The sequence below is a fragment of the Lathamus discolor genome, chromosome 3, assembly GCF_037157495.1.
Source record: "Lathamus discolor isolate bLatDis1 chromosome 3, bLatDis1.hap1, whole genome shotgun sequence".
Taxonomy (NCBI): Eukaryota; Metazoa; Chordata; class Aves; order Psittaciformes; family Psittacidae; genus Lathamus; species Lathamus discolor.
The window spans coordinates 92,769,223-92,785,037 of record NC_088886.1 but is presented as its reverse complement, the minus strand read 5'-3'; the positions used below and the strand labels follow the sequence as shown (position 1 = coordinate 92,785,037).

Sequence of the window (15,815 nt, the reverse complement as noted above, 5' to 3'; positions counted from 1 at the left end):
CCCGGCCCGGCCCGGCCCGGCCCGGCCCGGCCCTGGGGGTAGGCCCCCGGGCTTCCCCCGTGCGGCCGCGGGAGGGGCGGCGGGGAGGTCGCGGCAGTCGCGCTGGAGCTGCCTGTCTCGCGTCCCTTGGCCCCGGGAGGGGGAACGCCGCCGGAGGCCGGCCGGGCGGAGGTGGAAGCGCCGCTCATGCAGCTCGGGCCGTTTGCCCAACTCAGGGTTGTGGATTCATGCTGACAAAAAGCTCTGTATTAATCTTATTTTCCATCCGAAAACACTTTCTCATGCCTACGCTCCAGGTACTTTTATCCTAAAAAGGAACCAGAGAATGCCCAGAGGCACTGGAGGTGGGAGAGCATCAATAACACAGTCCATGTCTGCAGGCTTGCTGCTCTGTCCCTGAGCAGCCTCACTTCTAAACACCCCACTTGGGTGACTTGGGTTTTTAGCTGGGTCAGCTTGTCAGCTCGAAGTCATTTTATGTTTTGGAATGGGGAAAAATTACTGCCTTCTTCCATTTTGTTATACTCTTTAATAGAATATTCAATGGGTTGAGTTTGAGTCTTATGGAAGCTATGAATAGCAGAGGGAAACTCGAAAGCAGAACTTTTAGTTAAAGATAGAGCAGTTTTACTGGAATCAGCAGGACAGTTTGGTTTTAATCTGCATAAGCATGTTTCTGCATGGTTCTTTGTAGTAGACAAGTATACAAATGTATTCATAAATGTACAAAAATAAATGTACAGTGTCGGAGCATAATGGAACTGAGCCTCTGGGCTTGGGCAGAGTTTCTCACTGGTAGTTTAGTAGAAGGAATTGAGAAGCAAGTGAAGCCAAACACTTGGAAAGAAGCAGGTAAGCAGGAGGGTTTCTCCAAGCAGTTTAACAGACGATAAAAATGTCTGGCAGAGAACAAACAGCAGGAAAGATTGCTGAACAGGCTGTTCGAGCAGTGACCTGGCTCTGCAAGACAGAAGGGCTGTAACTCTACAGGAACTGCAGTGTTCTTCTCAGGAAAGCTGCAGCTTTTGGCGAATTTCAGATTCTGAGAGAGAAGCTTGTTAATGGCCATCTATGAAGATCTGGCCCCTCAGAACTGTCCAGAGCTCTTCAGGAGTATTTGGCCACCGCTTTGAGTTGTGAGCTCCAGCAAAGAGCTCTCTTGCTCCAGAAGCCCCCACTTGGGTCACGCTGAGAGATCACGCTGTGTTTGTGATCCCATATTTAAAAGTAAAGGTGTCAGTGAGCTGCTCCGAGGGAACGAGCCTGACCTCTAATGGGTTCTTCTGCTTAACTCAGTAAGATCAAAGTAAGCACATTCTGATTCCCAATAATGAGCATATCAACAATGTTTTTGTAAATATTTTACCAAATGCAAAGAAGCATTTATTAATTCTGGGTAGTTTTTCTTCACTATTCAGATGAATCTCTTTGGCTAAAAAGGTTTTTGCTGTCTAGAATCTGTCCTAGTCTTTCTAAACCAGTAAATCCTTTCTAGCTGCATTTATACCGGCCTGGGTATTTATAGCTAAGCTATCCCTACTTAATTACCATAGTAAGACCTCTTTGCTGGCATAGTGGCTTGTAAAACCAATGTGGTTGACAACATTTTCGGAAGTAAACTTGGTGACATAGTTTATATTATCTTACACATCAAATTGTGTAACTTTCCAATTGTGTTTGTTTTACCTGCTTTCCTTCAAAGCACTTGCTGTAGTGATTTGGCTCCTTTGTTTCATTTTCTGTCTGGAACCCACTTTTTGTAAATACTTTTCTCTTAATTTCTCTCTCGATGATCCGTTCTCTTTCTTTTTGTGTATACTTGGGCTCATATATATATGTGCACTTGTCTGAGCTGATCTGTCATTGCTATTTAGGTACTCTACACAGCCATTCAGCGCCTTCTCCTGTCTTTTCTTAGACAGTAACTCAGCAGAAGTGGGGCTTGAGTATAGCCTTAAGCTCTGTTATTTACTAAAAGACCAAGAACTACAATTTAGGAAGGACAGACAACCTCTTAACAACATACCATCAATCTAGTTGGGAAAAACAAAACAAAACAAAACCCCTCAAACCAGCAAACGTGCCTGGATGTAAGGATATATGCTTGCAGAAATTCTAGGGCATAATGTGTACCCGGTGCTGACATGACTTTACAGGCTGGGAGTAGGTGTGCCTTTGTGCCATGTGCACTCCCCCTCAGAAAAGCTGATCTTTTTTTGCCAGCTGTGTGTTATCATTTAGAAACCCTGCAGGTAATGGAAACATTTACTGTGCTCATTAGAGAATACTCACACAGAGAAACCCAAAGCAATTTTACTTTCCTCTTTCCTTTAACAATTTCTTCTCAGGAGGAATAATCTTTGCATGAGATACATTTTATTGAATACAAAGTAAGGTACAGACATTTATTTGTTTGTTATCTTTCTGTTTTGTGGTAAATCTGTCAGTCTCATATCTGAGGATTTAAGAGCTGGGGTTTGAGAAAGTCTGGAAGCAAGAGCTCCTATTGCCTTCATGGTGGTAGAATGTGTCTTCATTACTTATATATTTTTATACTATATCCACACTTACACATATGGGTAGGCAGCAGGGAACCACTTGTTAAAATTTCTACTCTCTTTTTGCTGGTAAGACAAAAGAAAAAGCAAAAATATTTTCTAACCAGTGGGAATGACTTGCCACCAATGCTGTTAAACCATTCAGGCCAGGTATCTTGGCCTTTGTAATAGAGAAAGGCAATAGAATTCCCAGGTTTTGTTGTTTTGTTTTCCTTTTTTAATCGGTTCTCCTTCATATCTACGATAACCTAAAATAGAAGCAACTGGGAGTTTATTATGCGGTAATTATACTATAATTATAGGTCTGAGTTTTCACGTCAGCTGAGAATTCTAGAGAAAACAAGTTTTAACATCTCACCTAAGAAGATGGACAGGAGGTACAATTTGCCTTTGAACTAGAGTTATTAACATGGTAGCCTGAAGTTGGTTGTAAACACTTTTCCAAACACAGGTAACAGTCAACTGCTGAACAGCAAATAGAAATTTCCTGTTTCTTCATACATAAAGACCTTGGTTTTACTCTTACCTATTCTAAATGTGGAAACAGTAATGAAAAAACTTACTGTTGGGAAAAGTTCCCTGTGGAGAAATGGCTTTTTAAAAAGATGCATCATACCTTGAGAACTTCATCCACCTGAATACAGAAATGTCTTGAAACTGTTTTAAATTGTCTATTTTGATCAAAAAAAATTTTTTTTTGGTAAAAAACCTATATAAAAATTAAAATTTAAATTAAAAAATTAAAACTAATTTTTTTAAAACTACATAGTTTTATGCTAAAACTGTAGCATAAATAGCATGGAGAAGGGACAGCTTGCAATGAAAATCAGGTTTTGGTTCTTTCTTGCATTGGCATGGTTACTGGCAGAAGAGAGAGGCTGAGCCAGCTTCAAGAAACAAAATTGTCATCTACCAAGACCTTTGAAAAGCCAAAGCCTTCATAGTTATCTACAATACCTGTCATTATTGTAGCTATCTATCTGTCAATATTAGCTGATACATGAGTATGTCAGTGAAAACACAGAAATTTCTAAGCATGAACCATTCCTGAAACCAAACAAAACCCACTAAAAAAGTACAGACTTTGGAGGGTAGCATACTTTCTAAATTACTTGCCATGAGTATACATTATGCAACTGTATCAGTTTCAGTTTTTACAATCCACTGTGAAATGCAAGAGAATGATTTTACTGTTTGCCTGGAGAATACAATGAAGTTTAAGTACAGTTCTGTCAGGAGTGCAGAGGAATGCTCTCTTTCTCAGAGGAAATTAGCAGACATCAAAATACATTAATTCAAATTCATTAGAGGAAAAAAAAAAACGAATTGAAGAGATTAAAGAGAAAATATGCATTTTGCTATGTAGTTCCAAAAATATATTACAGCTGTTAAAGTTGAGGAATGGATGGATCGTTAGCTTTAAGCAAGTTACGCAGTTTAGGGATCACTCTATAAAAGAATGCCATATGTAATCAATCAGAATTCCAGAAATAGGTTGCTTACAGCATTCATCCATTAACTCATTTCCTTGAAAAGTAAAAAGATCAAAAATAGAAGACAATCCAGATGTGAAATCTCATGTGCTGCCTTAAAAAAGCAGGGGAAGGAGTTATAAGGTCTAAGGTATGCCAAAGCATGACAAATTTGCTAAGATTCATCAAATCATGTGAAAACAATGATAAAGACACATGCCAAAATGAAAAATGAAGAAAGAACAATAAAATACATTTAAAAATGCATTTGACTTTACAATCTTTATTCAAAGTTAAATAGCTCCATTTTTACAGAAAAAAAGTTGGAGGATTTACCTGTTTCTTTCAAATAGACTACGATAAAAATTGCCTCTTCTTTTACTTTTAGATTTTGTGTGATAAGTTTTATGGGGCAATAACTCCCTTATGCCTATTGCAAACCAAACTTGAACTCTTGTATAAAGGCAGACAAGACATGGAGGGTATTGCACTTGACATCCGAGTCTTGTATCCCAGGCTCCATGCCCACTAATTATATTACAAAACAAAGTTAAATGCAATCTGGAGACATACAAAACAGGTTAACATGCAACTTTTATAAATTACATGAAAAATTATCCATTCTACAGGGTGTAAAAGATACACAAATACCATGAAATTGCTAATGATTATTCTTTTATTCAGTTTAACTCTTCAGTGAATACAAGTATTACTATTAAAAAATGTTTTGGCCACTCTCAAGGTCCAGCCTCAGGTCAAAACAATATTCATGAAATCAGTAGACCCACTCACCACACACAAACCTATTCATCATTTGGTGGAGGTTAAAAATAAAGAAGAAGGTGAACTTTGGTAAAAATGCTACAAGATAAAAGTAATATAGTTAATAAAAATAAGATGAACACCACTCTTGTTTTTAGGGCGAATGCCAAGTAGGTTCTTGACAGTTCTTGAGATCTGGGGGTTTAGTAATAATTTATTATCTAAATTATTGCTGTTAAAAGGATGGCTCATGTGCATGAGCCTACTTCTTTAATATCCCTCAATAACAGAGACCTTCCTCACCAAGCCCTTCTCTCTGATGAATTCTTTGAAGGTGCACTGACCATTCATAGTACAGGCGGTCACAGGAGTGAAATCGCAAAACATACTGCCTGATTTCTGTACATCTTTGATATGTTGGAGAGAGATTGCTAGGAGGAGTAATTGAACTGTAAACATTGTCTGCATACCAAATTGGAACTTTGCTCATGATTAGAAGGTGCAAGTGATGGGAAGAGAGTGGGTACCTTTGTGAAATGAAATCTCCTCTAGGATCAGGGAATGTAGACCAGCAAGTGTTTGATATGAAATGTGGGCACCACTTTGTTAATAATGTTTGAATACTGAAATGCATTTCAATATTGAAATGAGTGACCTACAGAAGGACTTTCAACCCTAATATTGAGTAGCAGAATCAGCCTTCTCAGAAACAGAACTTAGAAGGTATTTAATAAACAGTGTAGCTTTTTGTTACTTTAAAAGTAGTAAAAATGTTGTAATTTCTGTCAGAGAAAGTTTGTTATTTATTAACTTCCACTTGAAAAACAAAAGAGTAACAGATAATTTACATGAACTAAATCAGTATTTCCCTAGTCTCTTAGGCAATGCTGACCCAGTTGGAATCCAAGACAAAATCCAGGGTCCTCTTTTGCCTCCTGTCAGTTTATCCAGGATTTGGAGCCACATGTAACTTGCACTGACATCTGTGGGAGTTTAGTGGTTGCAAGGGCTGCAGATGCAAGCCTTTGTCCATGCACAGTTTCCACTATGAGATATGCAGAAATACTGAAGGGTACATATGTGAACCTGTAACTAATCTGTTCCAGTTTAATGACAGCCATCATTTCCTTCACACTGCAATAATTTTGTATTTAAAATGTGGTTATAGTATCACCTTCCTTCCAAAGGCATCTTATACTGTTTATTTATCTTTGCACAGAAATATATACTATAGATTCTAATCCACTAATAGACAGTATTAACCAGTTTGTTTAAACAAAATAATCTTTGTAAACCAAAACTAATAGTTTCACTGAAACTAGATCCTCATCTGTAGCCATTGACTCAGTAGGCTTTGGATCAGGCCCTAAAACAGGCATGGGTCAGAGCTAGCTAATATATCAGTCTCACATCCAGGAACTGTAGAGGATATAGAGACTGAAGTTGCACAGACTTTGTAAATATTTATTACAAAATGGACATCAAGTTTTTTAGTTCAAATATATGATTTACTATAAGGAATGTACATAAGTTTGTCTGTGACTGTGTCAATGTACCTTTGATGTCTAAGAAGTCTTCTTTTGTAAGTACATTCATATGTACATTTTGACCGTCTGTTCCAGAGTACTAAAAATGCAGAGGAAAAGTGGTATTAAAAAGTAAAGTACATGTTGTTAGCTTAAAACAGCCCAATCCTGTAATTTTTCATGCCAGCATGTTTGCTGATTTTGTTGGGCTTTTTTTCCCCCCCTGGTACTATGCATGATAACAGCATTACAATTTAAGAATTTATGGCAAGTCAGTGGTAACTAGCCACAAATGAGACTTAAAAATCTCATTATTGTCTTGGAAATGAGTATGAAGTGGAATCCATAGATCTATTTGTTACTCAGTTTGGAAAAAAAAAAATAAAAAGGAATGGCCCAAAAGAGCTGAATACGTTATTTCACACATGAATAAATGGTTTGAGTGCTGGGCATTGAAAGAACCTCACAATTTTGGATATATCAAGAAAAGAGTACTGTCTTTGTGTGTGATACTGAGTCTTTGTGTGTGATCTTTTCCCGCATCTAAAGGGCTTCTGCAACGGTTCATGTAATGGTCCAGCATGCAAGGTATATTTTGAATGCCTAAATGGTGAAATGGAGTTCTGGTAATTGTCTGGTTTAAAGTTTCTCTACCAGGGTCTCTAATTTACAATTGTTTCTCTTTCGCTCTGGATCCTCTCTACTGGAATTTAAAGGAAAGAAAGAAAGAAAAAAAATTAAAAAGAAAATAAAAAAGAAAAGGCAGTTTATGTCTGGAACAGAAAACAACTCTGCAAGTGAATAAGGGCTTGATTTAACTTTCCCTGAGAAAACCTCAGGGACTGGCTTCTTAAAGAACATCAAGCAGCAACAAGGACAAGGAAAGAGGGAAGCACAGCAAGAAAGAAGAATTAGAAAGGGGATGTTTCTGTATACCTTAGATACACAGAAGATGGGCAATAATACTACTTGTTTCTGATGAAAGACTACTCAGTCACACACGTGCTATGAGGAATCTCTAACCTCAGTAGTTTAAGCTGCATTCATGAAAAAATTATCCTTTAAAATTTAATCCAGCCCACCAAATAGACTGGTACAAATACATTCTTAAATACGAATATATGGGATTGGAGTTCAGTATACAGCTGATTGTATATACCTAATTTCACAAAATAGGCTATACAATATACATATGATAATTTTAAATCCTCGATATTAATGAAAATATTAAAAATATTTGTGATGCTAGGTTTTTTTTTTTTTTTTCAAGATTGAGGTCTTTAATATTAAAGTTGGTGGGGTTTTTTTAAATATTTCTACTAAATTTTATCACTAATGTTTTATCTATAGTTTTGCCAACATAAGATAGATTTTCTCTAACAGAATGGTTATACCACCGTGATGTGTAAACAAACATCACCTAGTCAGCTGAGAAGAAACAAGTGGTTTTAGATTTCCTGCCAGCAAAACTAAGTTTGTAGTGTCGGAGGTGCTAACAGGAATCTGCAGCCATGGCCCCTTTTTGCTTTTCTTGATTCTTGTAAGTTACGTTTTTAAAAGTGGTTGTTGAGCCTCTGTACAGTGGATTTGTTTCCTAAAAAGAAAAAGAAGCAAACACAAACAGAAGAAAAGGGAGTCATGCAATGTTTGATTCATTTTGTCATAGCTTCAGCTGCAAGCAGAAGTAGCTGCACACCGCTGCTTTGAGCATCCCTCTTCAGGAAAGGGATATTTTGGTCCGTGGTTCCTGACCCAGCGTTACAGTGCAGGTTGTACGTGCACCAGATAGTATCACTCTGCTTCCCAATGTGCAGAATATGATTTGTGTTCTACTTTGTGAGAAACTCAGGCCAGATATCTGCCTGGCCCAGCAATTTGCTTCCAACAGTGGGCAAATCAGGCTGCCAAGGAAAAGCTGACACACGTTTCACAAACCTCCTGGGTCAGAGGGACTGTCCTCCCCTTATGGATTTGTCTGTAGACATTTTGAATCCATGCAAACTTTTATCATCCAGAATATCTTTGGAAACAAATGGTATGCCCTAAGCACATATTGTGCAATAATGTCTTTTGACTTCTTTGGAGCTTGGTATCTCACTAATATGAGAAAGCTAGCATACCACTTGTCCTTCTGATACCCAACAGAAATGCTTACTCAACATGCTTTTTTCTGAAGAGCCTCTGAAGTCTTAAAGATTTTGCAAAGAGCAAAAAAGCTGGCAGCAGAAAGGAAGGAAGAAAAGGGAACATGTGGTAAAAGCTTGCATTAAGCACCCGCAAGCTATAATAGGAAATAAGGCCTGAAATTTTTTGTTGTTTTACCTGCATTTTGGACAGCCTACATTCATTGCTCCTCTGTGTAAGTGAGCTTACATTACACAGAGGTCACCAGTAATGTCTCTTTTCTAAAATTGGCTTTGTTTCTGGGAAGAGGGGTACACCTCTGATAATCACATAGGCAGGGAACAACTTTGCTAAGATTACTCAAAGCAAGGTACTAATTAAAAAAACAACTAATAGAAAATGTTATCTATATGCTTTGACATGTGGAAGGAACTAAACCAGAAGATCAAATTCTAGCTATTTTTCATACCTAAAAAAATCCTAATTACACTTTAAAGAATGCTAACTGTAGTGAAAAGCTACAATTAAAATCTATCCATGTAAAAGAACAAACCCAAGACAGATGATTTTAAAGGCTGTTGTGCACCATGCAACCAAATTAAAGAATCTCGCATAAAATCAATTCATAACGTACCGTTTGCCATTTAACTTTTGATTTTTCCACTTCAAACTTGGCCACCTCTTTTCGGTCCTGAACTGACACCAGTAGTTTCCATATACAGAGTAAAACAACACCAATGAGAAGGATAGCAAGGATGACACCCACCATTATCATTGGAATATTTGGAAGCTGTGGGCAATCTGTGGAAACAAAAACAGTTATGACTGTGGATATCCAATCAATAAATCCTAGGCAATTAAAACCAGCCAAGAGGCATGCTGGGCTTTTCATTTGCTGAGAACTGTACATGCCTTTTACTTCAAGTCCATGTTATTTTTCTCCTGTTAGCTGCTAAACTGGCTGTGAAACTGGCTGAAAAATATTGCATTAAAATGTTACAAATGTTACAAAAATTAATTGCTAACTTCTTCCCCTGGTAGTTTACTGTGTCAGTTAACAGCTGCTGGATAGAGCTTTCCTGGAGGCCTTATTTCAGTTCACGTTTGCACACGTTGCAGCTACCACAGCACAGTAGCTTCGAGGCCCAGGAGCTGAACAGCAGATGACAGACAGCGCAGCTGGTTATTGTAGAGTGATGGGAGGGCTACTACACAGGGTTTAAAGAGCCGGGTCTCCATTAAGATATTTATTTCACTTTTTTCTTTTATTCAGATCTACATAAAATGCGTAGTAAATGTATTTAATAAAGAGAAAAAACTTACTCTTAAATTCTTGAGTCTTAGGGGTGTAGTTTACAAAGGGATGTGCTTCTTTAGTACTAGCTTTGTTACAACTGTCTTTGGTTTTGTATAGGTTACAAATACAGAAGAACATTCTTCTTATGGTAGAAGCTGCTTTTATTTGTGCAGTGCAATCACTTTTATTCTCACAAGTATGCTAGAAAAAGGCTACAGAAAGGGTTAAAAAAAACAGTGCCATTTGTGCTAACAGAACAAGGCTACAAATCTGCTTTCTCTAAAACTAAAAAGCATTTAACCCTGACACACTGGGGGTGTCAAAACAAGCAAACAAAAGTATTTTTATTGCCTGGAAACTAAAGTGTTTGGCAGATGAAAAGCAGTGTCTGTGTTCTTTCCTGTCCTACATGGTTAGAAGCTTTAATGAAACATCAGTAGTGAAACAGCAGCAAATAAAGTAGCAATGTTAAATGAAAGGATATAAAGAGATCTGTTGAATATCAGTTATGTAAAATATTCAAAACTTAATGGTACTGGAAAAATAAAGGTAATTATAAATGTATTCATCAGGTATACCCACTTAGATTTGTCTTGGATATTTGTCCATCTTCGAAATATATGTAATTTCAAAGTGACTTACAGTTTTCTCATGTAATGCAAAAGACATTTGGTATTACCATCTTTGATTTACACAAGGATCTAGAAAAAATAACTTACTCTTGCAGCCCAGGGATCATTCTGACAATCTTTTATTAAAGGCCAAGAATTTATTTTACTTGTGCATGAAATAAGTACTTGAGGAGGTGGTCTTCTAGCTTGGCAGAGGAGAGCTATAAACACAAGGAAGTTCTGTGCTGCTTAAAAATGCTCAGCTTCTAGATAGCTCACCCTGACTGCATTTTTAAATTCGATTTACGTAGAAAAAGCAATATTCGCCCCTTACCTTTCTGCTCAATGCTATGAATGACTGTCCTTCCCTGTTCATCCATAGCCAGTAGAAATGTGGTTATACATTCATTTTCCCCCTGCAAAGAGCAGGGAATGGATTTATCCTCTGAATAATCTGCAGAGGGAAGGAGAGAAAGTCATTGTTCAAATCAGATGAAATTTAACATGTAATAACAAGAGAGACTGCTGGCATTGTGTTTGTCACAGCCTCACCTGTGGATGGTAAAGAGTGAAGGATGAAAGCAGAAATAACCTCAGAATTTCTACAAAATTTAACAACCTTTCTTTTAACCTAAGCTTTGTTTTGTTTCCAGGTTTTCACTTCTATCTTCAAAGAACAGATTCAGGTGTTGTCAATCTGCACTGACCATATAGTGCACTGTGAATTTCAATGAATTGGAAGTGCTTCCAAGATGCTTTACCACCAGCTGTCTAGGAAATGTAATAGTCCCCAGTTACAGGACAAAGTAAGCAGTATGTTCTCTTTGGTTTACAGCTACTCCTACCATGGCTAGATTATGTTTCAGAAGTAGACATACATACAGCAATGGATAACATTAAAAGGGCTGCATTTATTTCTTCCACAATAGCCCTCTCAAAGATTGGTGTGTCCAGCACTGTCACAATGGTAAATGTAGATTAATAACAGATTAATAACAGAAACTGTGATTCTGGGATGTTTGTAACGTGATTCTGGGGGAAGCAGATAGAAAGGGATCTGAGATGACAGTCTGGCCCTATTTATTTGTCTCTCAATTTTATGCAGATCTGCACAAAAACTTAATCTATATTTTATTTTATTTTTGTTTTCAGATGATTTCTAACCAGGAAGCCTTTTCTGCTGAGTAAGCTTCATCCACAGGTAACAGAAAGGCAGGAGGAAGCTGGCTCTAAGAGACAGTCTAATGCAAAGGACTGAAAATTGAGACTGCAGGTCCAGAGCCAGAAATACCGTAATTTGAAGCCTAACAATTACATAATATTTTTATAGAGCAAAACGTTTGACCTCACAATACCTTTGGGGCTGAGGACTTACTATATTTCCATATAACTCAGTATTTTTCCAGCACTGGAATTCTAGGTATGCTTTTCAATACATTTTTTAGAAAAACTTCTTAGGTTTTATTTTTAGAGGTAAGACAAAACAGTAAATTTCTCAAGCATTTCTTTAAAAATAGTTGTCACTTCCCATTATTTCTTAGCCATTTAAAACTCTTTCTAAAATTTCATAAGCAACTGTGCTGAAAATCTTAAGTTCTCAAAATTAGTAATGAAATATAAAGCAGGAATCAGACAGGATATGGATTTTAAAGAAACCTGTGGTACATAAAGAAAAAAAGTGCTCACTTTTCTTTCTGGTGTTTTTTTAAAATATTGCTTATTGTCATAAAGTTCGGTCTGACAGACAACACTGGTGAATGCCATAGAAAATATGAAAGTATAAATAGGGGACTGCCCTAGAGTCCTTTTCTCTGCTTGTTATAAAAAGATAATCACATCTGGGTAGATTTTAATGGAACCATGCTCATGATTTGTGATACTCTTGTATTTAACCTGTTGCCTGTCCTTGGTGGCAGAGCAATGTGTTATCTATCAAGATGACAGACAGACAAGACTTGCTGATTTAAGGAGACTTGGTTTTGTTAGAAGAGCCACAAAGTGCAGACTGAATGTGCTGTTTTAATGGCACTCATTACCAGTCACAATTCCAGTAATGTTGTCACAAGTTTTGCAATATTGGTTGTTTCCCAATTCTTTTAAGCAAGAACATCCAGAGAATATTAGCTTGCTTAAAAAAAAAAAAAAAGGAAAAGGGTAGTTGTTAGCTATCCTGAAGGCAGGCACAAACTTGCAGGCGTATTCCAAATATCATCCAGAAGGCAGTAACTGCAAATGTATTAGTTATATCTAAATTGTAACTTTTAATTTGAGACCAAGGGGAGCAGAAATCTGATCGTGTGCAAGGATGAAGATATGAAAGCAAAGATGCCAGTCCAAGCCATTCAGAATGCTGCTTACACTTAGTATTTTCATTTCTCTGATGTTATTTTTAGGATGAAGGATCACTGAGAGAGACTATTGCATACATGATTTTCAGTTCATCAGCACTAAAATTTGCCTAGGTAAGTAAACTACTGTAATTTACACCTGTGTAATTTTCTGCATTCTGCAGTGAATCATCATATTTCTCCCACTTCTGCCTGCAACCTAATTCCATTAATTTCAGTGGTATTTAAAATCACTGGAAGAATAATTGGGTAAGAGTGGTAAGCCGGAGCTCCGAGGTGCAAAAGACTATTTGTTAACAGATACTTAGATAAAATATTCAACAACAACAAAAAATTGACTGTAAATTTAAATGCCATTATGCCCTTTCTTATTTGTCCTTTGCTCAACAAAATGCTCTTTTTGGACAGCTTTGTGTCACTTTGAGTCAGAACAACAGAGCAGTGCTGACACAGGGATTTATTCAGGTTCCAGCATCCAGTTTGTTGCTGCACTGGGAATTTTTGTGGTGTCAACACTCTGGGGTCGGAAAAGCTCAGTTTCTCTGAGGAAAGTGTTAGAGTCCATATTGGGCTTGTGACAGGAGCAGCCTGGTGCCCTGCGGCTTGGGTGGTGGCAGGAGCCACTTAGGAATTGCGGTTCCTCCTGGGTAGCAAGTAGAGCAACAGGGGCTCCTTTTACACCCATCTGGCAAAGGAGGATTATCCCTATTTAATATTCAAATCTTAAAAATGTCTGAAAATAAAGACTCAAAAGTGATGCCTGCTGTGGAGATAAGCCCAGTAAATGTGAAGCCATCAGCACCTCCAGAGCTGCTGTACCATCCTGTGTCCTGCTGGATCCCCAGGCAGGCTCGGAGGCTAAAACAGGCATTCCTGTGAAACAGGAAAATGCAAAGCCTACGCTTTTTCTATTGCTCCACATTTCCAGTCATTGAGTTGCGACATATGCATGCAAAAGAGAAAGTAAATCTTTAAAGTGCTAATATTTTATTTAACCTTGAGCTATTTCTAGTTTTCAAAAAGCCTTGAAGCATTAAAGAAGCTGAAATACAAACCAGAAAGCAGCAGTATGCTACTGTATGAAGTTGCTCGATAATCTGTCTGAAATATGTAGTGGTCCAGTTATACCACTTTCAAAATCCTTTTTTTGTTTAAGTAATACAGTTTTGATTTCAGGATAATTGTTTTACTGTTATTCTGAAAACTATTCTTTTCCTTTCGGGACTTCTTAATGAGGCAACCTTTCTGCCAAATCCTCTGAGCTATTACTACACAAGCATTTAAGATGAAACCAAGTTTGCAACAGCCTCTTCTTTTGTTTTGGGTTTTTTTTTGAGGGGTTAGGATGGGAACAGTTACCCAGCCCTCACTACAGCAGTTGTAACTGCTGCAAGTAAATCTGAAATCTAAAGTGGTAACTGACAGTCCCAATCAGCAAAGCACAGGACTTGCAAAAAAGGAAATAAGCAGGAACAGGAGATGATGTTGTCATGCTCATATTCCTGTGACCTCTGTGTGTGTGAACAAAGCCATATAAGCAACTGTTTCTGCTGTTGATTATTATTCATTATATTTGAAAGTAGAATGTATTATATATTCCTAGCTACACATATATGCCATCTGGCAACAACAACCTGAAAACTTTACTAAATAGTGCTTGTATGCTTTTGAAGCTTGTAAAGACAATTTTGTTTTTATAAACAAATACTGATGTCTAGGAAGGCAAAGTATGATAATAATTTTAATAAAAACACAACATTAGAATTAATTTTCATTAGGTCAACATTTGCAACTTCTGAGTCTCTATTATGGCGTAATGACATCAAAACCAAAAGGTAGATCTTTGTTGTACATCAGTAAAATTTATTCATGCATGCAGCTCTGAATGGGCTTCCAACAGTTTGTAGGCACAAATCTTAGATGTGCACACAGCATTCTGCATCGTCATCCTAGTTCTTACATTTGTCTTACTTAATGCTTATGGTACATCTGTGATGTGGATAGATTGTAGCTGTGTCCTGCTTCACCTAACAATTGCATTTTAACATGCTATTGAGACTAGAATTGCCATTGGAATAAATACAGACTGCCTACTGAACAGGCAAGTCCCTTCCACTACCGTAAAAGAAAAGATGCACTATTTCAGTTAAATTTTGGTGGGGTTTTGGTTGTGTTTTTTTTCTTTTACATCTTTTTTTCCTGAGAGCAATATTTTATTCAAGGTTAATTCTTATTCCACAAATTCCAATTGATGGAAGGCAGTTTTGAATTAAAGCAAACAACTGAAAGATGTGCTTAGTCTCTAGAATACTAGAAACGTCTTTGGCACAGGTTAAAGGGCTGTGTCTAGTTTCCAGCTGTAATCGAGAGTCTGCATAAGGACTGGAGTCAGGTTTTGCATTCATATGATAAAAAAAGCCACACTGGAACTCACGGTACAGGCATGGCCTTCATCAGCCACTGATTTGTAGGGACTGGTATCTATTAAATCCTATGCTTTTTACCTAAACTACTTAGAAAGCAGGTATGTTCCAGTGAGTTAACCTGGAAGGATAGTACCAGCCCTGGTCTGTATTTCCTACTTACCACAGAACTGTAGACAAGCAGCAATTGCCTTGTAAGCCTTAATATAATTCCATGGCAGAACAACGAGGCTACTTTCTACTTCTGAAAGTGGAAACTGTCACTAATCACACACACACAGAAAAGGAAGACTGAGTGTACAAACCCTTTGTGGTGCTGACAGTTGCATCAACCAATTTGCATTTTTCACTGCATTCTCCCTGTGACTTGTCATTGGAAGCCAAGTGACATTCCACACAGCTCCTGTATAAAATAATTCAGTAGCTCATCAATCTCTGCCTGTCACAAAGCAACAATATAAAAGCCTGAACATATGCATCTGCATTCTAAAAGGAAGCTAAACAAAAGGTCTTGTACTATGGATACTGTAGTTCTCAGAAATATGATAGGTATTGCCACCAAAAACCCCCACCTGAATAAAGGTATTGTGAATAAGCTCTTTCTTGTCCTCTTTTTTTTCTCCCAGCTAATTAGCTACCAGACAGAACCCCAGGCAACATTATTCATGTCGGTCTATCAAAGACATGGGGTTAC

At 37.6% G+C, this 15,815-nt stretch overlaps 1 protein-coding gene and 1 long non-coding RNA gene across 2 annotated transcripts in view; one reads left to right on the top strand and one right to left on the bottom strand.

Moving 5' to 3' along the window:
- The first annotated feature begins 13 nt into the window (after positions 1–13).
- LOC136010020 (uncharacterized) lies at positions 14–11,545 on the top strand. The gene is made up of 3 exons (XR_010610732.1): positions 14–296; positions 11,004–11,156; positions 11,503–11,545. It is a non-coding gene; the product is annotated as an uncharacterized LOC136010020 (long non-coding RNA).
- ITGB6 (integrin subunit beta 6) overlaps positions 4,689–15,815 on the bottom strand; it is a 50,427-nt gene continuing 39,300 nt past the window's right edge. The window contains exons 14-17 of the mRNA XM_065670607.1: positions 15,427–15,524; positions 10,685–10,804; positions 9,077–9,243; positions 4,689–7,912 (exon numbers count right to left, since the gene is read on the bottom strand). Of these exons, the coding sequence (XP_065526679.1) occupies positions 7,811–7,912; positions 9,077–9,243; positions 10,685–10,804; positions 15,427–15,524 (487 nt within the window). The 3' untranslated portion in view covers positions 4,689–7,810. The remainder of the gene's footprint in view (positions 7,913–9,076; positions 9,244–10,684; positions 10,805–15,426; positions 15,525–15,815) is intronic.